Source organism: Rattus rattus, chromosome 8 (assembly GCF_011064425.1).
Source record: "Rattus rattus isolate New Zealand chromosome 8, Rrattus_CSIRO_v1, whole genome shotgun sequence".
NCBI lineage: Eukaryota > Metazoa > Chordata > Mammalia > Rodentia > Muridae > Rattus > Rattus rattus.
The window spans coordinates 36,952,724-36,976,735 of NC_046161.1; the positions used below are offsets into that span (position 1 = coordinate 36,952,724).

Below are 24,012 nucleotides of genomic sequence, written 5' to 3' on the forward strand. Positions count from 1 at the left end.
ACCTGCTAAATGTGGACCCTCTCCTAGGCCTTTTTGAGTGCCTCATCTCAGCCATTTGGATTTAGATAAGTCTTTTTTTTAATCATTATTCTATTGGGAGATCAGTGGTACAACATATCTACCTATAACCAGGCAGGGGTTGAAACGGGTGTCTTGGCTTAGATTCTGGAGACCATGTGTGATGTGCTACAAAAACACTTGCTTTGTGGCCATAGAAGCCTGAGAATGCTGCTCTCTCAGTCCTGGCTTGTGAATATCTCTGAGCTCTGGTTTCACATCTTTCTCTTAAGAAGATTGCATTGGTCCAATATACTTCTCTTGGTCTTGTCTTTCTCTGCATCGGGCACCCTGAGGTCTCCTTTACCTCATCATCTGCTCTGGATGTAGTGATCCCCCTGCCTCTGCTCATACTTTCCTCACGTGCATAGTGCCCTTCACAGCCAAGTCTTGTGACTCTTTCACATTTCTTTTCAAAGTCACACTTTGTCCCAGAAGCCTTCCTTGTTGGATCAAGTCTCTGCCATAGAAGACCATGAGCGCCTCACTCTCTGTGAGGTTCTGGGTAAGCAACCCACTTCACCCCATGCCTTGGCTGGTGACAATTTGACAGGAGCAGGGACCGAACCCAGGAGTACAGAAGTCTGCCTACAAGCCTGTGGGTTCTAACGATCTGCAAAGGTCCCCACTCCTCTAGGAAAACAAGGGCTTGCTCATAGAACTTTCTTCGGCTCTCAGACATACCATCCTTCCTTCGCGGTGTCTTACAATCCAAGGACGTGAAGGACACTACAGAGAAATAAATTGCATGGATATAATAGCTCTACCCAGGAGGACCAACTCAATCGTTCTGCGCTGAGGACTGAACGCCAATGGTTTATTTTTTTTTTCCTCTAGGCTAAAGGACTCTCTCCATTTCCGTTGACTACAATACCATACGGCTTTGGAGTTGAAGGCTAGTTCAACACTGATTATATATGTCTGGATAGAGGGATTTTCACACTTGTCTCTAAATTATGAATGCCACAGCGCTGACTGCAGGTTTATGGGGAGAGCAAATAACATGACTTATTTAAATGGCTGTGGCTTATGACTTACTGCATTGTCTGGATTTGTCTGAGAGTCTGGAACATAGAGATGTGGAGTCATAAAACTTTCCCCTGCCCCCGAAATCACTCTGGGAAATTACTTAATTGGGGAGCTGGCTCTGCCAACGAGAGGGTTGGCTAAAAATGTCCAAACACAGAGAGCGTGGTTGTCTGTTTCCAAGTTCAAAGAAGATGCTGTTCCTTGTTTGTAGCTGTAACTTAATCCGTTTGTTAGGACATAAAATGCCCTTGATACTCAGGCAGCTGACTGATTAATGTGCACACTTGGTCATCCTCATCGGAGTTAAAAGAAACAACGTGGCAGGTAGGCCAGGTGTAAGCCCGTCCTCTTCCAAATGAAACCGGGCTCCGTGTGGTCACCTCTGCCCTAACCCTCCTTGAAACCACATTTGCAAGAGCTGCTTTGATTCTGCTGGCCTGAATGAGGCTTGGTGACATGTTTTTCTCAGGAAGAGGAGGAACCATTTCCACAATGCTGGGTCAGGCTAAACTGAGTGCCACCAATATGTGCTCTACACAGTGCTAAACAACCCGTGAGCACTCCCTGCCGGGCAAGGATGACCCGGCAGTAGCATAGATCTGGGACAGGGAATTTGGCAATCCCATGCCATGTATGAAATCCAGCCAGGAAGCTGGGTGTGAGAGCAGGGTCAGAAGCCACAGTGAAGTTGGAGAAAGGCAGTGTGGGAGAGCAGAGCACAGAGGAGAATTTGGGGGAGTCTTTCAAGGTCCCCACTAGTAGGGCAGTCGATAGGAACAGTAGCTCTCCTGCTGAAGGTGACTTTGTAAAGAGTTCAGCCTCAGGACTCATGGTCTCTGTTACCAGTCCTTTCTGAAGGAAGCTAAGCTTCATCTGGGACATAACTACTCTCTGCCAAGTTGACAGCCACCAGGCCTGCCACATACTCACCAGATTTCTGAAGTTCATAAATCAGAGGTTAACAGGGTGTGTGTGTGTGTGTGTGTGTGTGTGTGTGTGTGTGTATGTGAGTGTGAGAGTGTGTGTGTATGTGTATGTGTGTGTGTAAATATGCATATGTGTGTGTGTGAGTGTGTGTATGTGTGTGTGAGTTTATATATGTATGCATTTGTGTGTGTGCATGTGTGTGTGTGCATATGTGTATGTGTGTGTGAGTTTATATATGTATGCATTTGTGTGTGTGCATGTGTGTGTGTGCATATGTGTATGTGTATGCATGTGTGTATGTGTGTGCACATGAGTGTGTAAATATGTGTATGTGTGTTTGCGAGTGTATGTATGTATATGTGTGAGTTTATATATGTATGTGTTTGTGTGTGTGCATGTGTGTGTATGTGTGCATATGTGAGTATGTATATGCATGTGTGTGTGCACGTGAGTGTGTAAATATGTGTATGTGTGTTTGTGAGTGTGTGTATGTGTGTGTGAGTTTATATGTGTGTGTGTGTGAGTTTATATGTGTGTGCATGTGCGTGTGTGTGTGTGTGCGCGCGCGCGTGTGCGTTTAATTCTGTTGAAAGAGCCTATAGCAAAGCAATGATACTCCCAAGAGCACTGGGTAACTGGTACCTAGATGTTGACCTCCACAAAACCCCTCACCAAAAGGAAGTAGGAACCCTTAATATGGAGGCTGAACACTGCCCAGGGAGGAGAGAAGTCAGAGATAAATGTGACCCCCTTGCCTGATCAGAAAGTAAGAAAGTGCTGAAAAGCAAAACAGAGGCATGGCCTAGGACAGGGGTCAGTTTGAAGGTTCCCATGGGCCAAACACAGGAACAAGTTTAACACCAAACATACTTACATACTTTTTAGATGACATATGAAATATGGGAACTTAAAAGATTAGAATCCACATATTGATGAGATGCAGTGAGACAGGAGGTGTGAACAGATGAGTGAATCAACTGAGAGACAGGTGGAAGAGATTGGGGGAGGGGCTTTGCCTACGGTGGGATGGCGATCCCTGACTGGTAGAGCAGGCAAGACAGCACTGGGCCTGAAACCTGTGAGTCGGTAACCACGGTGCATAGGATTTAACACAAACCAAGATTGACAGTAGGTGCTGAGCCAGGACAGAGACTTTGACAAACAGAAGCAGAGGTGCATGCCAAAATCCTCCCCACCCTTTGCTTTTCAGTCGTGAGAGGAAAACACGCAGGAAATTTACAGGCAAGACATTCCATCCATGCTTTGGCCTAAACTTAAGCACCTCACCCACAAGGGGGCAGGCTGGATATAGCCTTATTCTGCACGTGGAGCCTGTCCGGGACGCTGAATAGGGTGCACAGCTGAGGTCTGGCATGAGTGACACTAAGTCTAAATAAAATGTCCTAAAGCACATGACTGCACTACAGTGTACGGCAAATGTCCTGCGTCTCAGGGATTGTCTACTGAAGAACTAGTGGGGAGAAATGACTGATTGGGATCTCAAATGTCCCCCAAATGTCAAGGTTTGGTCTCCAGCACAAGCCTCTGGGAAATTAGGGATGCTCCTTGAAATGAGTGGGAACCTAGTCCTTCCTCCCCCTTATTCTTGCAATGAACAGCTTGGCTTGCTCACATGAACCTCACCACACTGTACGTTCACCACAAGCCCAGAAGCAATAGGGCTAACCAACCCTGGAGCTGAAACCCTGCCCCAAAAATAATGCTTCTCTCTTTGCAAGTGGTTACTTTTGTGTAATTGGTCACAGTATCAGAGGTTGATTTTCATGCTATTTGCAAATTACTGTTAAATTTTTGTGGGGGGTTGGTTGGTAGATGTGTGGAGAGGAAACAAAAGGGACTGACTGTATACAACAGATTTAAACCTGGGTAATGACTGCATAGGGGTGCTCAGAACTTTTATGTAACTTTGGAACTATTTTAAAAAAAATTTTAAGGATAAAACTTAGGGTGGACTATGGCAGAGAGATACACAGACTCAGAACTTGGTGTCTTCATGGTTTAGGGCAAAGTTTTTAGTGAGATAAAGTGAGGTAGTTGAGCCATTCTTAGTCTGCTGCACAGTTCCACACTCTCAGCCTCTCCTTTCCCCTTCTGCTGCTTCTGATAAGCCGGGTGTTGGGTATCTTGTCTGCTTGGGAGTTATCTAATGACTACTGGTTTCACTGCCGCCCTGCCGTGAGGGGTCACATACTCTGGGGACAAAATGAAGAGCCAAGTACAAGGAACTGTCTTAAAGCCAATTGTCAGGGTTGCCCCAGGGAGAAATGCTAATCTCCAACACCCTGCAAAGCTCCCTAGCTGATTGTGCCCTACCGTAATGAATGGGGTTCTTCTTCGCCCCAGGGGAAGGTACCCATGAAGCCATCACAAAGGTTTCTGAGCCTTTAACCTGGTGGTTGTGCTTTCTGTAGATAAAACCACCAGTCAAGGGGATGGCTAACTGCTCTACAATGAAAAGATACTGTGTGTTTAGTAGTGAAAAGAAGGGACTTGGGCAGCGGTTCAGTTAATGAGGTACCCGCCACACAAACTTTAAGGGTCAGTTCAGATCCCCAGAATCCATATAAAAAAGCCCGAGTAACTATGACTCCAGTACTGAGAGACAGGTAGGGTCTAGAGTTCTCTGACCAGTGAGTCTAGCAGTCAGTGAGCGTTAGATTAAGTAAGAGACACCGTCTCAAAAGATAAGGTTGGAGGAGATGGATAGATGGCTCACCAATTAAGAGCATGCACTGCTCTTGCAGAAGATTGGTTACAAATACTCATATCGGGAAGTTCACACTTGCACAAGGCATCGAATATTCTCTGTGTTCCAATCTCTCTCTCTCTTTCTCTCTCTCTCTTCCTCCCTCTCCCTCCCTCTCCCTCTCCACCCCCCCCACACACTGAAATGAAAATTAAGTTGAGAGACAGCCTAGTTTTGGGGTAATAAGACCAAAGTCAAGCCATCAGACTCCCCTTTGAGCTCAGTCCCACTAAGAAGAGAAGTCCTGATTAGAAAATCAAGGAAAATGCTTCCCCAGCCATAACCGCCCCAGGTTGCAGCCCTAACTTACGGCAGAAGTCATAGGTCCTCCAGGGGCCCACCTCCACATCTGCGTTCTTGCAAGCACTGGCATAGCGGGCCACAGAATCGCACAGCTCTGACTCGTTGCCTCCGCTCTGGCATAGGCGGAAAAGGCAGGTGCGGTAGTAGGCAGTGACATTGACCACCCCATGACACTCCAGGAAGGAGCTATTGGAGGGGTCGTTGATGATACCGCACCGGGAGCGGCTCCGATAGAACTTGAGCAGCTCGGAGTCATTGTTGCAGGCCTTCAGCAGGTCCCCACACTCGCCGTTGCAGATTTCCTCGAACGTTGTCCAACTCTCCAAGAACACCGCCAGGTTGTCTGTGCACTTGCCATTAGGAAGGCAGAACTCATCGCTGGCATTGGCGTTGAAGAAGCCACACAGGCCCCCAGTACAGTTGAAGTACATGGTGGAGAGCCGGATATAGAGTAGTCCCACATCAGAGTACTGGACAGACACCACGCCCTTGGACTCCACAGTTGTGCTGTTTTTGTTTCGATGAATCTCCAGCCTCCCCGAAGGATGGAAAAAGGGTAGTTCCACATCTTGACCATTTAGCTGAAAAATAAAAAGCACTGCTGTCAGGGGCAGAGACCATAGAGGACCCAGTGCTTCTGTGGTTGGCTAGACCGGCTCTGTGCCAGGGCCAGCTCCTTGAAAATACCCAGGAGCTGATGCTGTGTGTAAACTGTACACAAACACCAATGGTTTATTCACAAGCTTGCTTTTCTCTTCTGAGGTGCCCATTTTCTCATTATTTTAGTGTGCCCCACTAGAGCTAGTCCCACACAGACACCCTGAGTGACCTGTCCTGAGGGGCGGTATTTCCCCTGCTGCCAACCTCCCTTCAGGCGCCGTTTCCCAGACAGTGCCCTTCCTCCACCCTTTTGGGCTCCTTCTTCTACCATCAATTTTTAATTTTCCTGTGCCCCAGGAAAATCTATGGGGTGCGTAGAGGAGAGCTAAGGTCTAGATGTCCATCCACATCTGTATCTCTGCTATTCCTTTACTAGATTGATGTCTGTTAGTTTACTAAAGGGGCTGAGAACACAGCCTTTTCCTTCTGTGGACATGCATCTCGTAACCTCCTTGAGGTGATTTTCGCTTTCCAAATGCCACTCAATTCACCCTCAACTGAGAGAAGGGAGGGTCCTTTCCTGGCACCACCTCTTCTCTGCCAAATCAGCCACGGGACCCTCACCTAGCCCCTTGGCACCTTCTATGGAATTAAACATTGCTTTAAGTGACTTCCAAGATTCCTTCCAGAATTAATGAGCCCGGAACACCTGATCATGGGTGTATTAGCCCATGTCAGAGGGATAGGAGGCAGCACAGCATGCACCCCATGCCAATGAACTTCCTTCTACCTGCAGAAGGGATCTTACAGCACAAAGCACGTACATGACAGCTGCCAGCCTACTCGCACTTAAATCCCACTTGGAAGCTGTGTGTCCCTAGAGAAGGTTTCTTAACACTTCTGTGCCTTGTAAAGTTTCGAGAGCTATGTGGTAGAGGCGATGCTGCGACCCATTTCAGGGGAAAGGTTTAGCTTGGCACATAGCCTTTTCTGAGGATTTGCTCTTATGGACGGTGAATTTCATGCTATCTTATCCAGAGAATTCCAACCTGACTCCATTTCTCCACCTGCTAGAGTCTCATTTTGGGTCAATCGTGTTAAAAAAAAAAAAAAAGCCACCATGTTGGGATCCATGTCCATTTTGAGAATCAACTCACAGCCAGAGGAAGAATGCCAAGCCAGAAGAAAAAATAGGCACGTCCTGTCACTCCATCGGAGGAAGCAAGGAATCTTACCTTGACTTCCAAAGCCCCGACGCCTCCTATCTTGACCTCTTGGTCAGCCACGAGGATCCGAACACCCCGGAGCCAAGCAGGCCCTGCATCAGGCTTCCTCTTGTTGATGTCAATCTCCAAGTACTCGGGACGCTCGGGGCAGGTCTTGAGTAGTGTGTATGATAACTCAGACGGGAAGGCGTAAGCGGCGCCGTCAAACGTGTGTAGCACCTGGTTCTGGCTGAGCAGGCACACAGTCTCCCGCTTGGGGAAGCAGCCCTGGTAACCGTCCTCCACCGCACACACCTCCCCACTGCGGCAGGTCTTGTTGAAGCAGTAGACATCCCCGCCCTCTTCACATAAGCACTGCACCGTGCAATTGGCCGTGGCCCAGAAGAACTCCCCCATGGTATAGTAGTGGCCCTCGAAGTCACAGCCGCACTTGTGCAACGGGACACACTGGCTGGTGCTGAGGACAAAACCCTCGTTGCACTCGCAACCCTCCGTGCACGGCGTGGCGCAATTCTGAGAGGCGGTCAGGTCCGAGCAGGTGTCGGGGCAACTACTGGTGCATACAGAGTAATGGCTGAAGCTGGGGCACCGCACGGTAGACACTGGTGCGGAGAAAGGAAGACAGCTCGGTCACAGGTGAGCAGGGTTGAGGCCAACCGGCACAGCGGCTGGGAGAAAATAAAAACGCTCCTCCCATATCATTCAGGCCCCAGGGTGAAGGTCAGGTGACCACTTCCTGGGGAAGAGAATGGAGGGGACACCAGGAAGTACTGACGCTGTTGCTTTCTCTGTATGCTGGGGGCTGTGAGAGTTTACCTAAACTGAAACTCCCTGAAATTCACCCTGAGGCTGTCTGCCTTTGCGAGATTAGCCCTATTCCTCAATAGTTCAACTTAGTGATCCACAGCCATAAAGATGTTTTCAAATCCTCCACCAAGGACACAGGAGATGCCCTGAGTTTTAAAGAGCATGGCCCGTTCTTAGAAGGAAATAAAACTTTCCGGAGCAATGGAAACTGTAACCGTTGGAGGAGCAATGTGAAGACATGAAATTTCAAACAAGGAGGCACTTAAAATATCTGAGTGTGACGGAGGCAGACTGTGGAGATGGATTCGTGGGACATTAAAGATGAGAGAGAAGCTGAGCGGTCTGCAGAGACTACGCCTGCTCCTCGGGGAGGCTGGCTGGGAGCAATCTGCCTTCCGAAGGCCTTCCGTGCCTTAGAAGCTTGCTTCTCTTACTTAAAACTGTTCAAGTCTACATAAATGTTTGAGTCTAGTTGAATCCAGCAGGCATAAGCCTAGTAAACCAGCTGTGAATTAAATATAATTCATCCCAGGGAAAGAGAGAGGGGGGTGGGTAATAAGAGGAGAACCACTAGGAGAAACACAAACCATGATTCATAAGAATTTACCTGGGCAATTTAGATGCTCTTGGATTACATAAGGCTCAAAGAGAAACCATATTCAACTTGAATTATGAGATGGCTGCCCTGGGTATCCTAGAGGCTGGTCAGTCAGTCACACAGCAAGGAAGATACACTGTCTCTTAGTGTGACCGAAATGCTGAGATTTGAATCTGAGACATGGCGATTTATGTGACTCCAACCCACTCTTGAGGAGGGAAGCTCCCTCTGGCCTTGGGATTGAGAGGAACTTGTAAATCTCACCTCTGCAGCCTCTCAAAGGCATGGACAGCAACTGTCCTTTTACTCACATGAAAGGAAGGCAGACCACAACTGTCTATAACCTCACTCATGTGAAGGGAACGGAGGACCAGGGAAGAGGAGAGTTATTACTGTAGGAGAGGGGAGATTTAAATAGGATAGTGGGGTGGAAAGAAACAGACAACTAGACAGTGTCTAGTTGGAAAAACTTTGTCCAAAAGCCTGTCGTAAAAGAACCTGGGCGGGTTGGGGATTTAGCTCAGTGGTAAAGCGCTTGCCTAGCAAGCGCAAGGCCCTGGGTTCGGTCCCCAGCTCCGGAAAAAAAAAAAAAAAAAAAAAAGAACCTGGGCACTCCCACAAGTGAAGGTCGGGTGTCTCCTAACGCTCCTGGCTCCGCAAGAAAAGGGCTTCCTCATTGATGGTCTATGGTCCCTGTTCATAGCCCTTTCTCTTGCTAGATTAGATGAGATGCTGCAGAACAAATGGTATAAAATCTAAGGGACTAAGAGCCACGACAGAATCCTCCACCTGAGAGGAAAGCCACGCCCCCAGGCAGACTCCTCCCCTAGACGAGCCTCTATGCTTCCTCAACAGCTACTCACACAGTGGCAGCAACTCTCCCTGGCTCAGCGCTGGGCTGCTGTCCCCAACATGGAGTCCCTTCTAGTCACTAGTCACATGTCTCCTGTTCCTAGATGCCTGATGTCCATTGATGGCGTATTGTTTCCTGGTTATAATACTGGGTGGGGTAAAGTAAAGTTCCCTCCGCAGTTCGTTCTATAGGATTTGGGACATTTCAACACCACCCTCACTCTTGAACCTAGATTCCTAACGGGGTCTTGAGGAGGAGGCCTGAAATCCTATCCCTGCCCCCAGCATGGGAGACATCTTTCACGCCGGCTTACCACACCCAGTTTGGATTCTCCAGTCTCCGATTGGGATGCCCAGGGCTTGGCACACCAAGGCGTAGGCCTGAATGGCTTGGCAGAGGAGCGTGCCGTTGTCCCTCACACTGCACAGGTCGTACACACAGCTGTGCACGAAAGCCGTGGCATCCACAACGGTGCCGCACTCCCACAGGGGGCCGTCCGTCTTGTTGAGAAAGCCGCAGTAGTCAGAACCAAAGTAGAGGGCCTCGGTGGCCGCGTCGCACTGAGTACAGTTGTCTACGCAGCCAGAGCCACACTTCCAGTCAGCGTGGTAGACTCGCCAACTCTCTCCGAGGTCCAGCACGGACATGGCGGGCCTGCCATCTGGGCGGAGGAAGTCGTCCAGTGGGTTTTTGTTGTAGTTCCCACACAGTCCACAGGTGGAGTTTATGTAAGAGCCTGGGATGGAAATGGAGGCGTAGTGCTGGCCGTCAAACGTCACTAAGAGCCCAAAATCTGTTTCCACGGCAGTAGACATGCCACTCTGGTAGATTTTCACTGCCCCCAACTCTAAGGTGACGGGCAAAGAAGTCACTAGGTCATTAACCTGCCAACAGTAACAGTAAAAGGCAGGTGAGCAGGTGGCCATGCATGCGCCCCAGCACAAGAGGCAAGGGATAGCAGAGCAACTACATAGGAGAGAATGGTCACCCCAAGTTTTCAGGCTTCCATCGCCTTACCTCTTACTGTGGCTGATATCTGAGGAAACACTTAGGTAATGGCGGGACGTAGGCCAGAAGGCATTGGGTATTTGAGCCCAATAGCTCTGACAGGTCTAGTGCCATCATTCGTGCCTCTGGGGACTAGCCGGCTGGCACCCTTCTTGCCTGGCTCTAGACTGACTTCAAGGTTTTGACTGAGAGGTTCATCACCTTGGTTTCCCTTTTTATCGTTCCAATGATCCATTAGGTCTAGGGTATCATGTGTGTTTTCCATGACCTCCTCTCTGTCCTTTGTACCCACTGACCCTCCTGCCAGATGAAACATGGTTGTACTAACTTTAGCATGCCGTTGATCTTGGAGGCCACCCTAGGCCTCCTTCCTCTAAGCATGGTGTACTGTGACTGCCTTCATTCAATCATTCAACACCAATAAACCTGAATACTTGCTAAGTATCAAGCACTGTGTCAGAATCCGAGAAGTGTAGGGCTAAAGAAATGATATTCACCCTTGTTCCTCAAGGAGTTTTCAGCCTACTGAAGAAGAGCAACACAAACAGATATTTATAGTCATCGGTTTTAAATATGAATCAATGGGTGCGATGGGAGAACAGAGTGAACACTTAACCCAGCCTCAGGGACCCATACAAGGTTTTTAGAGGCAGTTAAATCTGACTTGAGTCTTCAAAGATAAACTCAAGTTGCCAGAGAAAGGCCCCGGGGTGGGTGTTGAGCAGAGAATTCCAGGACAAGAGGATAAAGGCAGAGGATTAGAGATAACTGTGTGGAGTGGGGGAAGTCCTGGGATATTCAGGACTTCAAGGGAACCAGTAGCCAGAGATGAAGCTGAAGATACAAGCCACGTCCTGGGGTTTCTCTGGTGTCAAGCATGTTCTAAGAGTTGAGGGTTACTGACAAGTGAATTGGGCAAAATTCCCTGACGTATGGAACCTAGAGTTTAGCTAGAGACTAATCACTGTCAAAACAAAAGGTGTCTAATATCTAATGATGCGTGAGTGAGGATTGCAGATCCCAGTGTTCAGAAAGAAAGTTTATAACTACAAGTGAATGGTCAGAGCACAGCTCCATGGGAAGGTAACATTTGAGAGAGGAAGAAGCCTTGGACTGAGGAATTCCAGGGAGGGATCAGCAGACCCTAAGGTGGGGGTGTTTCTAGGTGCAATAGACATCAGGGTCTCCATGTGGCTGAGCAGAGCAAGGAAAAGTGGGCAGTGGTGACTGATATTAAGCAGGGTAGCAGCCAGAACAAGATAGGACTTTGGCTTTAGTTCTGAGCAAAATGTTGAGCCAAGAGGGTATTTAGACCAAAGGACCTACAGGCTCTGAATTCCACTTTGAAAGAACCACCCTGGCTCCCACTTGGCGAACAGACCTTGAAGGGCCTTTAAGCAGTGTTAAAAACAAGACAACCCAAAAGAGCTGAATTTCTTCTCTAGGGAGTGAGCCCCTGAAGGGTTATAAACATGGGCAGATATGCATTTCAGGAGGCTCATCCTGGCTGGAAGGAAGTACTTGCTAAACTAAGTCAAGATGAGAAGCAAGGGGCACAGTCAGGCAGCTGCTGCCAGAGCCCAAGGAAAACTAAGGATAAAAACTAAAACCAGACACCAAGTGGGAGAGACAAGTTGTCCCTTGCAGCACAGTCTCTCCTGTGGTTGAATAAGAACTGAGGGGAAAGTCAAGAGTGAATCCCAGGTATCTAGAGATGTAAACAGGTGGTTTGGAATGCTTCTGACAGAGAATCATGTTTTATCTTCACGCAGTGCTTAGTGTCTGAAGATGCAATGCTCAAGAGCGAGGTAGAATGATTGGTCCTGTAAGAGTCCTTGGTGGGCTTGACTTTAAGTGCATATCAACTTTCCAGGCTGTCCTAGACTCATATTGGTTTCAGGCATATGGAAGGACAGGATTCTTACCTTCTGTATGGTCATTACATTCTGAGTTAGAAAAGATACTGATCTCAAGGTTTACTGAGGTAAATGCCACCCGTATGATTGGAAACTTACCCTTGACAGGATTACCCTTAATGGTCTATTCACAGTGATATGGTATCTACCTCAGAACTCAACACCTTCTGCTCATTACCTAGTTTCAAAGCCACTACTACATTTTTTAAAGGTATTTATCACATCAGCACCCCACTCCTGGTACCAGTGTTCTATCTTAGCCTACTTGAGTTTCAATACAATATTTATAAACCACAGAATATTCAAGAAGCTGAAAAATCCAAGACAGGAATTCCAACAGATTAGTGTTTGTAAATGCCAGTTTTCTGGTTCGTAGATGTTCATTTGTGTGATAGAAAGGGCAAATTAGCTTTCTATGGCCTTCTATAGGGCACCAATCATATTTATGAGGGTTCTTTCCTCATCACCTAATCAGTTCCCCCACATTCTATCTTCTAATAGTACCCCCATGAGAATTTACTAATAGAACATCAATGTATGAATGGTTAGGGCATAAACCTTCAGACAATAGGAATAGTGAAGCGGCCTGAACAGAAGAAACTACCCTACAGTTAGAGCCATTTGCATCTCTTAGGTAGAGTTAAGCCAATTGGGGTGCAGAAAGCCATTCTGTAAGGAAGGTCAGCCTGCCAGAGTACAGAAAAACTATCTCTTGTCCATGTTGAGGTATGGAAAAACAAATCTTCTCAAAGATGAGTATAATTCCAGATATTAAGCACATCAATTTCTGGGTGTTTCCTTTCCTCTCACCTAAGTTCCTGCTCCTAGCAAGGACCCAAAGTCATCAGGAGAAACCACCAGCCTCTAGACCCTGCTTCCCCAAATCCCACAGGATCTCCTGTGTCTGTTTTCATTGCATCCAGGCTGGCATCACTACTGTTGCCTGTAAGTTACAGTTGGAGGGCTTTTCTCCTGACAGAGTACACAGCACTTTCTTTACTCTTGCCATAGTTAGTCACTGTGCTTACGATCCCCCAAGGCTCAAAGCAAGACTTCCTAGAGAACAATATTCTGACCCATGATTTATTGGTTCATTCCTACGTTTCATTCCCTAGCAACAGGCAAACCTCTTTGCTTTTCCTTCTCCCTGTGTTCTAGGCATTTTCCTTGTCGACAGAACTCTCCCAGAATGTGTACAAAGACAGGGTGAGGGGAGAGAAGATGAATCACAGATCGTGAGTCTTGGAATGGACAGCGCAGAACCAGCGTGTGCTGAATGCCTACTGTGTGCCAGGCTTTGTGCTAGGTGAGACACACACCACCTTAGGTTCTTATCATGTTCCCCTTACTTTAATTGAGGATGGAGCTGGTGACTGAAGCTTGCTGAAGGTCCAAATCCATCTTTTGTCACTGATTCTAGCTGTCTGTATCAGCCGTGAATGTAGGCAACCAAGTCTAGGCTATTATCAAGAGGTCCAATCTAGGGGACACAACTTCTCCCACTTGACAGACAAGGAAAATGAAGCTAGAGTCCATCCTGACAGCACTGATAGCTGGCCCCACTCTAGAGTCAAAAATCTCCATCTTCTGTGGGCTAGATGTACCCTAGCCCATTCTAGTTCATTTAGGGACTGAACACAAAAACCTATAGTCACTAAGAGACATTTGCTGGGTCTGGATGCTTAGGTTAAGCTGGATTTCCTTGAGCTTCTTTAGCATATGTAGCCCAAATTGTTTATTTTATCGTTTGAGAATGGATTCAACAGAGAAAACCCCCACTGGAAGAATGTCGCTGCTAACCCAGCAACTGGAGACGGGATTGGAGAAAGGACACTTGTGATTTGCAAGAACACAACCGGGGCCATTCCAGGCTTGGCACAATATGGCTAGGAAGTCAGCTGCTTCCCAGGAGTCTTGAGCTCCTTCCTGTTTCCTGGGCTTCTCCCTGGCTGTCCCCACATCACCCTGGGTCAGGGCTCTGCCTCCATCTAGCCACTCTTGCCTGGCATAGCAGGTGTATTCAGAGGCACTGGAAACCATTTGGCAAGAGGAAAAGGACGCTGTTGTTAGCTTGCAGTTGGAGTCACATAACCTTTTCTTTCTGGAGCATTTATATTCACATCCACATCTCCCTGTCGCTACAGAAAATTGAGGAATCCATGCCCTGCGCCTGGACTGTGGAACAGAGCCATGCAAAATTAGCAGAGCCACTGGGCCTGAAAGAGACGACAGTGTCCTTTCTTTCATTAAAAAAGAAAAAAAAGGAGAAGGAAAAAGTCTGAGCGTGAGCAAGAAAAAATTTTAATCAAAATGGAAAATAGGGACGAAGCATGACACTTTCTTCTCAACCACACACACCTTCCTTTTTCTTTTACAACGCAAGCAAGTTAGGAAGGCTGGTGAAAAAAAATTTAGCAGGGAATGCTATCTATCCACAATGATGAAGACGATGCTTGGCGGTGCTATATAAATTTACAATGGAAAAACTCCAAACTTCTGTACTAGAATCCTTCCCTGATATATGAACCTGTCCCTAGAGAGACTAACCAAATAACAAGCAAATTGGCATTTCAACCATGGTCATAGCTCACTTTCCTAATTATAAAGCTGATGAACTGCACAGACTTGGGAATGGAAGAGTCAAAAAAAAAAAAAGAAAAGAAAAAGAAAAATGGAATTACTTCCCTGGTTTTGCCTTTTGTTGGACATGCTACAGCAATTAAAGCTACAACACAGCTTTTATTAGTTCTGCTTGATACTCTATTTAATGACCATGCACCAGGATTAAGGATTACATGGAATTCAGCAATCACCCCTTGTGGTCTTCAAGTTATGATTGCCGGAATAACTACATGGTTGCAACAAGGTCTTCATTAACATTATGAAAATTAAGGCCTCCACCAATTGAGTAATTACCAGTAGCTTCTGGCTTCCGCTCTTTAGTCAACACCCCTCGACAAAAGTCATTTACATATGCTAAACAGGCCAGCAGAGCTTTCTGCTCTATGCTGTCAGTATGGGTGAAGTGGAAGGTTTCTGTAGAGTGGCATTTGGGTAAAGCTTTCCTGGGATCTTCCCATACCGGACTCACTAAGGATATCATGAATGCTAGCCTACAGCTATAACTGTTGGAGACCAATCATTGGGAACGTTTCTCTGTGGATGAAGCAGAGGCTCTTGGGCAAACGATGGAGGGTTAAGGATGACACCCAAGGCTGTACTGAATTAGGTGTAGCCACTCTGTGCTTGCACATAGCCTGGCCATGGCTGTATGACTTCAAAGACTGCAAACCAAGTCTATGAGAAACTACGCTTGTCATTCTGTTCCTGGGACTTCTGAGAGACACATACGTGCTTGTATGTGTACACACACACAAGTATAAGCGGTGTTCACAGAGGGATGTTTTCCCAGCACCTCTGGCCCCTCGGCATTTCCCCGTGATGTTTGGAGAAGGTCTTACCTTGACTTTCCCATAGCTTCCTTTAGGAATGAGAATCTTGTAGCCATTCACCTCAACAGAGAGCTCCTTCACCCATGAGACAGCAGAGCCTCCTCGGTGCTCGTTCTTGGCCTCCACACTGAAGAAGGGGAGACTGGAGGTTTGTAGACACTGTCGGGCCAACAGGTAAGCACAAGAGCCTTGGAAGTGGAAGAGGAAGCCATCAAAGGTGTGGTAGTGTGGCTCTCCAAACACCACACAGGTACTGGTCTCCACTGGGCTGCAGTAGAAGAACCGGCCCTTGGGTTCGCACACCTCGTAGGGGCTACAGGAGGCCTCCTGACAGTAGATCTCATTGTTGAAATCCAGACAGCGGCACTTGATGGTACAATTCAGGTCGTCCCAAAACACCTCCCCTCGACGAAGGAACTGTCCTGGGAATAAGGACATCAGAGCCAACACTTACTGAGTATTTCCCCTCTATGCCAGGTACAGGGATAAAGAAGGCACGCCTTGGTCATGCCTTCTCACCCCCCACGTGACCCTACTTAGGTAGGGATTCCCAATTGTCACCCTCATTTGACAATCGGGGAAACCAAGGCTTAATAAGAGCAGTTGAATAATTCATTCAACATCTCTCAGCAACTCAGCCAAGACTCCAAGCTGAGTGGGTTTGAATCCAGTGTCGAGCGGCTGGCATTGTTAATGCCCCAGCTGCTGAGTGAGCCCACATTCAAGCACAGACACATTGCCTTCATCTGTGGCAAAGTCTCTGACCTGTAGGAGCCGTTTCCTTTTCAAGAATACAAGCAAGGGCGTTCCAAAAGCAGACCCGGCTGACAGCCGCAGAACACAGCAATCAGCTGTTTGCTTGCTAATTTGTTCATTTAATCAACAGTATGTGGAGCTTGTACCCGAAAAAAAGGTCAACAGCACAAATCAGGAGGCAGACATAAATCCCAGCTTCCTGGGAAGATTCTAGAAAAGACTGACCTCTTCTGTGCTACTCTCAAAGGTTCATAAATCCTACAGATGCTGCTTGGGCTGACCTCAAACCCTAGCATGTTGTCTTCCCTCCAGCTCCAGGACCTGCCCAAGTCTGGTATTCCTCTCTCTTTATTTTCTGAAGAGAACTTTCTGACCACATTTAGGTCAGGAGGAGGACCAGGTCCTTTAGGAGAACGGTTTTGAAGCATGCACTTATTTTTAATAAATATTCACTCCCATTTATTTGGCAGACACTTAATCTTTAAAATCATTTCCCTAAATAAATCATCTAACACACACACACATACACACACACACACACACACACACACGCACACACACACACACACACCAAGACTCCTGAATATCCTACAAGTTGTCTAAGCCTACTGGCTTAACCCTAGCAGAAGGCTGTATTTGCCCAACAGGAATATGTATCAACAAGCAATTATACCTCCTACCTGTTGAGATTTGCACGTAAGAGAAGATAATAGATATATTTACATTCCCAGTAGGCTGTATGCATCAGCCCTTAAACCAGGCCCTAAGTCCTCCAGCACTTTGGCACGAGCTCAAGGTTGCATACATTATAAGAGCATTTACTCAGTATCATTTCCAGTCTCTATATCTCCGGGCTTCCAATAAATGAGAGTGAAATGCCTCTGAATAGAGGGGGTTTGGAGCAAAAGGTGGATAGATGCTCTGTGATAATTTTGTTTCTGAAATGATGATTTAATAAGCCAGCTCTATGGAACCGAGCCCCTTGCTTATAACCCAGGCCAAATCCCGATCTCATTAGATTGATAGACGTCCAGGGGCACATAAAAATGCACACGTCCCGCGTGGATATTGAATTTGTCCTGCATATGAAACCCAAACACATAACTCAAGAGGAAAAGCGTGCAGCGAAAGTGAGAACATTGCACACGGCTGGCATCAGACCATGCCCACTGCACTGCCAGCCAATGCTGTCCATCACCACGGTGTTCATTCCCAGGACTCAGGTGTGACGCGGTCCCGGAGAACTCAACAATGCAGTCCAGAGCCACTGAACTCTATATCGAGCGCTTGAACGAAAGGGAAGAAGTGTGGGGGAGTCTGGGAAGTCAAGGGGTGAGAGATGAAGCGACAGGGAGACAGAGTCTCACACAGATGGCAAGTAGGGTTGTGTTGACCTTCCCATGAGGGAAAGGGAACAATCTCAGAAGTCATGGGGGAGGGCCTTCGGGACTACATCCTTTCCTATCTGGTTTAATAGCCACTTAGCTCCGTAGCACTTACTTGTTATTCCAGCATGGAAGACTTCACAGAGGGTACAAAGCAAAGATGCCCAGACAGGTCATCTTCAAACACGAGCTTGCCTTAGGGCAAGTCAGAGGTCCCGTGCTCAGTGGGAGGGAGCAGAGGGCATGGGAACTTCAGACCAGATGAAACTGGCTTTGCTCTACGAATTAAAATTTGAAGCTAGGCAAGAGATAGATGTCTGGCAGCCAACTATGCAGAGCACACATTCTGTCCAAGGAGGAGAGATCTCCTTAAACGATGCAAAGGGTTCTAACAGATCTGCAATCAGTTCGTCCAACACTGCCCGGTACCCTGTACCGGGTGTGTTATATGTGCTATGCTGGGTCATCTTTACGCGGGTGTCTATTTCTGCTACCACAGTGTTAGCATGGGCAGCTAGAATACCTACCCACATCTCTGCTCTCTGAAGAGTGGCTGGGGCTCAATGGGTTTATTACACTGTTCTTTAGAAAGATAAACTGGATGGACAGGCGAGTCGGTGGGCTAGCGGATAGAGAGACGTGGGCGGGTGAATGGATGGATTGATAAGAATAACACAGGATTGGAGGGACGGGTGGATAGAAGGGTAGAGGGAGAAGGGGAGGCTAGAGAGAGGGTTATTGGATGGGTGAGCCACTGGGCAAGCGGTTGGAGAAGTGCATTGATGGGAGCTTAGTGGAGATGAATGAGTGACTAGGTGGGCGTCAGATAAGCAGAAAATTTTGCCTCCTGTAGCCATAGCCCCTACTACACGCAGAGATGTTAACAGAAATTCCGTTTCCTTTTGAATACACAGGAGCAGGAACCAATACCCAGGGATGCCCCTGTGAGAACTCCCAGGCTTATGAGCGTCTTTGGAGGTTGAGAAAGGAAGCCCCAGTACAGAGGCCAGTGTACAGGGGCCCCACAGAGCAGCCTTCCCACAAACCTAAAGCGGCCCCGATTCCCTGCCCATCTTTCTACCCCTGAGAAAACTAAAACTCAGCTACTTTATCTTTCTCCTGGTACCAGGAGCTACTGATTTACCATTCCAGGGACTTGGCAACTCCCCAAGTTCACCCACTCCTAGGGATCTACAAAGTGCAGGTGGTAGAACGAGAGTAAAGAGGAGAGAATCTTAAAGGGGGGGCAACCACAACAAAAATAAGGCGAGACGGGAGGCTCCCTTCCGTCCATCTGGCTGAGAAATCACTCAAGGCCCTGCTTCACTCTGGAGACATTCCAAACTGTTAGCCGCATGCACACCACAGGCAAGGACCCGGAAGCAGACCATGTGCAGCGTGGCCCCCGGGGTGGTGAGTGTGCACACTAACATTACCTTGATCTCCAACACACAGCTGAGAGATGTCAAGAAGGGTAAGGCGTCAGGAATGAATCCTCCCCATGGCTGAAAAGCTCACCTGTCAATATAAGGAAGCCCAGCCCCGTGCTGTCGGAGAAAAGAGGAAAACTTTTTACCTCTAGAGGTGCAGCCATTGGCCGGGTCAATTTCCTTCCCGTCGACTTTAAAAGCCCAGCGTCCTGGAACGTTGACATTTGTGGTCTCTTGAATATTCACAATCTCAGGGGTTCTCGACCCCGGAAGACTGAAGAAATTTGTGAGGTTTCCACCATTAAATCCTGCCTGGAGCACACACACACATACACAAAAAGGGGATTGAGCACTCACCCTCCCTCTTAGTCAGATGACTGAATTACTTCAAGAATTCATCACACTTGGTGTGAAAAGCCTGCCTAGTTCACCCCATACTCAGAGTAAGGGATCAAAGAGAGACAAGGCCAGCCCCTCAGTAGACCTACAAGATCAAAATTGTGTTTCTGGAGCAAGGGTTTTAACGGGAACTGTCCACAATGCTGAGCAAAGTAAGCAAGGGATACAGTAATTTAAATCTACATGAGGGTGACACAGAGAACCTTTTACCTGTGCCATCACACCTCCGAGGCCTGTCAGAGGGTCGCCACCACTGGCTGTCCCAGTAGTCCAGTTGATCTCATAGTAATTAAAGAGTGTGAACGTGTAGGAGCCATCCGACACCAGCACGGCCTGGAAGGTGTTCACCTGGAGAACGTGCAGAAGCCCTCATGACTCACATTCTCCGGAGGTCACCACGCACTGGTGGCTACCCTCACCCCCCTCCCTCAACAACCACCACGTGCCCCTAACACCAGACGGCTCTGAAGGGCGCTGCAGCCCAGCCCTGGCACTCTGCCTTCGCTCAAAATATGTTCCTACCTCCAGTGCAGAAAAGCTAGATGTGTAAGACTGCGTGTCCAACTGAGAATTCACCTGAGATAAACCTGGGGTGTGACTCAGTGCCCCCCCCAAACCCCCAACTCTCTTGGACTAAAACAGAAGATTCGGAGTCCCCTTCTGAGCTTGCGATGACCCGAGAACACCTATAGATGGCAGCATGAGAATAAACTATAGGAACTGACAAGCCAGGGACCTCAGCATAAATACCTGTACCCAGAGCAGAGTGGGCAGGGTGGGGTGGGAAGGGACACTGAACTCAAAGTCCTCTGGAGCGGGATCTCTCTGTTCCTGGAAAACATCACTATTCTGGGTGAGATCCCCCCTCCCCCAACTCACCCTTTAAGATGAAAGTTGGGAAGTGATTTTTAAAGAAGCTCTTTCTGGAAAGACATTGTTCCTCTAATTGAGCATTTATGCATTTACTTTGTATCTGTACCATCCTCAGTGCTCCACTGCCACTCAGGCAGATGCTAAGACGGGCAAACGGTTTGGGTTCCTTCCATTTGGAGCTAGGCAGCTGAGGACTAAGTGAAATGAGTTGCTGGAAATCGAACAGCTATAGAACTAGGGGCTGCAGCCAGAGCACCCAGCCTACCTCTCAGAGCGTGGTCACTCCAGGCTGTCTTAAGCCTTTAAGGGGATGGAGACATTATAGAAATCCAAACCTTGCAGATGGTTCTCGGATATAAGCTGTATCCGGCCTCAGCCTTTCCTATGTCCCTTTCCTCATCCCCCAGCCTTGGACCCGTGCTTTCAGGAAATGCAAATCGAGATAGGATTAAAAGTAGCAGTTCTGCCCTCTCCCTCTTCAAACCTCTTCCCGGCTGCCTGATAGCATCCCAGTTAACATTCTGTGCAAGAGCAGAGGAAGACCCAAACTCCTATCCTGTGTAATCAGACTGGGATGGAGGATCTTGGAAACCCATTCTAGACAGTTCCAGGGACAAGCATTTTGCTAGTAAAGAAAAGCCCTTTTTGTAATAGAGAGCCTTCTCCTCGGGCCCTGTGCCTGCCACAGCCGATGGCGTTTATGATAGAGTCAACTGGGTATATGACTTTGTTCTCTGGGCCCGTTCCACAAAGAGGAAAGTAGGACAGAGTGGTGAATGATCGATAAGCTCAAGGTTTCTACAAGATCACCAGTGGGGCCAGACTCGAAGGATAGGTGTAGAGCCTGGGCTAGGCACGGTTTGAAGTGGGACCTTTTTCATGCCAGGACTCCCCTGCAGAACTGAATCTCTATCAACATTTGTTGGAAATGCCTTTGTGTCAAAGAAATACCTTTGGGATCAACTCCTCAAATCACTCCATCACTTCTTACCCACCACCACACAAACACACATACACACACATACACAAATGTAGATACACACAGAGAGACAAACACACACACAAACACATACATACACACACACAAACAGATACACAGAGACAAATACACACACAAACACACACACACATATATACAAACACAGACACACACACAGAGACAGACACACACATATACACACACACAGAGACAAACACACACACACATACACGCGCACACAAAATATAGATACATACAGAGAGACACACACACACACACACACACACACACACACACACACACACACACCACACCTCATCTACTCTTACCCACACATCCCTACACACACAGTTTTCCAATACTCATTCTAAGACTTTCCTAGATCTGGTTTCGAGAATTCAGAGAAATTTTAGGACACTACCTGGAGGAGGCAGCTGAAGAAAGAGTTGAGGAGTCTCCTCAGAGTTCACTGTGATCCGTTGCTCTGATGCTTAGGGGGCCTGACTCTCTACACTGTCCCTTTGGAACACAGACAGCCCTTGGGGGATTTTTGTTGGGGATTAAGAAATGAATGGCTGACTATTATGGGGCTAGCACATGGTTCAAAGCTCAGTAAACACTGGTTCTCCTGAAACACACCCACTTCTTCTTCAACTGGGCTCCCATGACAGAGTCTTGTCTTAAGATCTCTACCCCTCGTTTAGTGGACCTGACTATGGGTAGTCTTGAGTGGGATAGGTAGGTCCATTTCAAAGGTAGGGATGGATGGACACCCTGCTGGTTGTACAGAATCCATCATCCTTTCCTTTCCCTCCAGAAGCTCAAAGCCCTTCAAGGTTTCATCATCCATCTTCACAGAAAGAGATCTCACCTGCTTTGGAGACCCCACCCAAACTGCAAAGCAGAAAGCACCTAAATTACCTTGGCAATTTTTACAGCCAGCAGAGGGCTTAGTGGCAGAAATGGTGGTCAGCATTTGATGGGCATTTCTTCTCTCCCCTACCCCTTCACTGACACTAAAATTTATCGATCGCTGGCACCCTGCATTCCTACTCTGTAAGATATGAGGCTTAAAGGACATAAAACATCGCCTGAGGAGTCGTTAGCGATCCATAACGTGACAGAGGGAAACGTATGCTTCTTTAGAGGTTATTTCTGGCCAATGCATCTGCTACTTAAACACGGGTCTTTCTGTTCTGCAGGACCTCTTAGCAATAAAGTGCTTCGAGCTGCTCTAGTCGCACAATGCTAAAACACATTCCCCATGGCGTCTTGGCTATGAATTGCAAGACCAGCACTTTTTAACCTCTCTCTGCTACGCAGGAATTTCTGTTCTACCCCTGAACAGTCAACTCATTGCCAGGAAAACAGATGGATTTAGAAATAACCCTAAGAAGCAAGAGGATAATTTTTTTTTTAAGTTTCTTTGCTTACTAGGAAACTATAGTTGAAGATGCACGGGACTGCAACCTCAAAGTTCTCCACCATCATGGTCACCCAAACACGCTGTGGGCATTCATGGAAACCGGGGCTTTGTCCTCTTAGGCAGAAAGTTGATTATCTCCATGGTATTACCAGAGATAATCTTTTTTATTTGACTTTTATTTGACTGCTCATTTGGGGTTTCAGAGCAGATGTTGAAACTTTATTCAGGAATTGCTTTAACTGCCCACTCTAATTAACATCAAGGATGAATCATTTCAGCCCTGGTCACAATGCAAAAAAAGAAAAAAAAAGGCTTAACGTAAAATAAAATGGCTATTTTTCCCCCCAATCCAGCACCCTACTTCTCTCTTGCTACCAGATTTTATGGAGGGGAAAGAAGGGAAATTATCGATGGTGAGAAACATTTGTGCCCCTGGCAAGAGAAAATGTCCTTTGTGTCCCTCGCAAGATCCATAATCACTCGGCCTGGAATGAGTGGCTTTACCTTCCTCACTCTCTCACAAAAGGGAATGCTACCTCCTGCAAGAATATTGTCGAGAGACCCCTTTTGGACGTTGGTAATGAACTATGACAGGGGCGACACATCTGAAATAATTTCAGCCGACTGGACTGGTTCGTGCTGATATTTCCCTGTTTCCTGGAAAACGGGTGGCGAGAGCCATTAGTTTAACTCAAGCGAACTGACACTTCTCCTCTCTACCGATCACATTCCTGCTCAGTAGTGAGCATGGACAGGATGTCAGAGACGCAGCGGGAAACGGAAAGGATGGATGATTACAGGTGTGGTACTGCTGCCTCCGTAAAACGTGACTTCCTCCCAGGTCACAATGAAAACCCAAGTGGCAGAGAAGGTGGCCATGTCTTTGAAGTACTTCCTGATGTCCTTGGTGGCTCTTCCCAAGATGGCAGAGTCCATGGTTTCTCTGTAATAGATCTCACCCCGAATTCCGTTGTGCACGTCTGCCCAAAACGGAGCAATGAAGGCCCTCCCATCCGTCAGGGGAAAGGACTCTGGCGTAAACTGGCTCACTAGCACGTTGAAGGAAACAACACCGTTGTTATTAACCTACGAAAATAAGAGAGGATTCGCACAGTGGACCTGAAAACAGGCGGACTTCAGAGGCACAAATCAAGACATACAGCCAATCACAGGAAGGAGAGGGGATTTGAACTGCTGACTTTGAGCCCCTAAGTACCAGCT

General features: G+C 47.5%; 1 protein-coding gene across 2 annotated transcripts in view; it reads right to left on the reverse strand.

The window, feature by feature from the left end:
* LOC116906564 (tubulin-specific chaperone cofactor E-like protein) overlaps positions 1-24,012 on the reverse strand; it is a 143,779-nt gene that overhangs the window by 40,256 nt on the left and 79,511 nt on the right. For both annotated transcript variants that reach the window (XM_032909277.1, XM_032909278.1), the window contains 7 exons: positions 23,590-23,877; positions 19,724-19,861; positions 19,261-19,426; positions 15,553-15,965; positions 9,481-10,051; positions 6,919-7,511; positions 5,091-5,664 (listed from right to left, as the gene is read on the reverse strand). In XM_032909277.1, the coding sequence (XP_032765168.1) occupies positions 5,091-5,664; positions 6,919-7,511; positions 9,481-10,051; positions 15,553-15,965; positions 19,261-19,426; positions 19,724-19,861; positions 23,590-23,877 (2,743 nt within the window). The remainder of the gene's footprint in view (positions 1-5,090; positions 5,665-6,918; positions 7,512-9,480; positions 10,052-15,552; positions 15,966-19,260; positions 19,427-19,723; positions 19,862-23,589; positions 23,878-24,012) is intronic.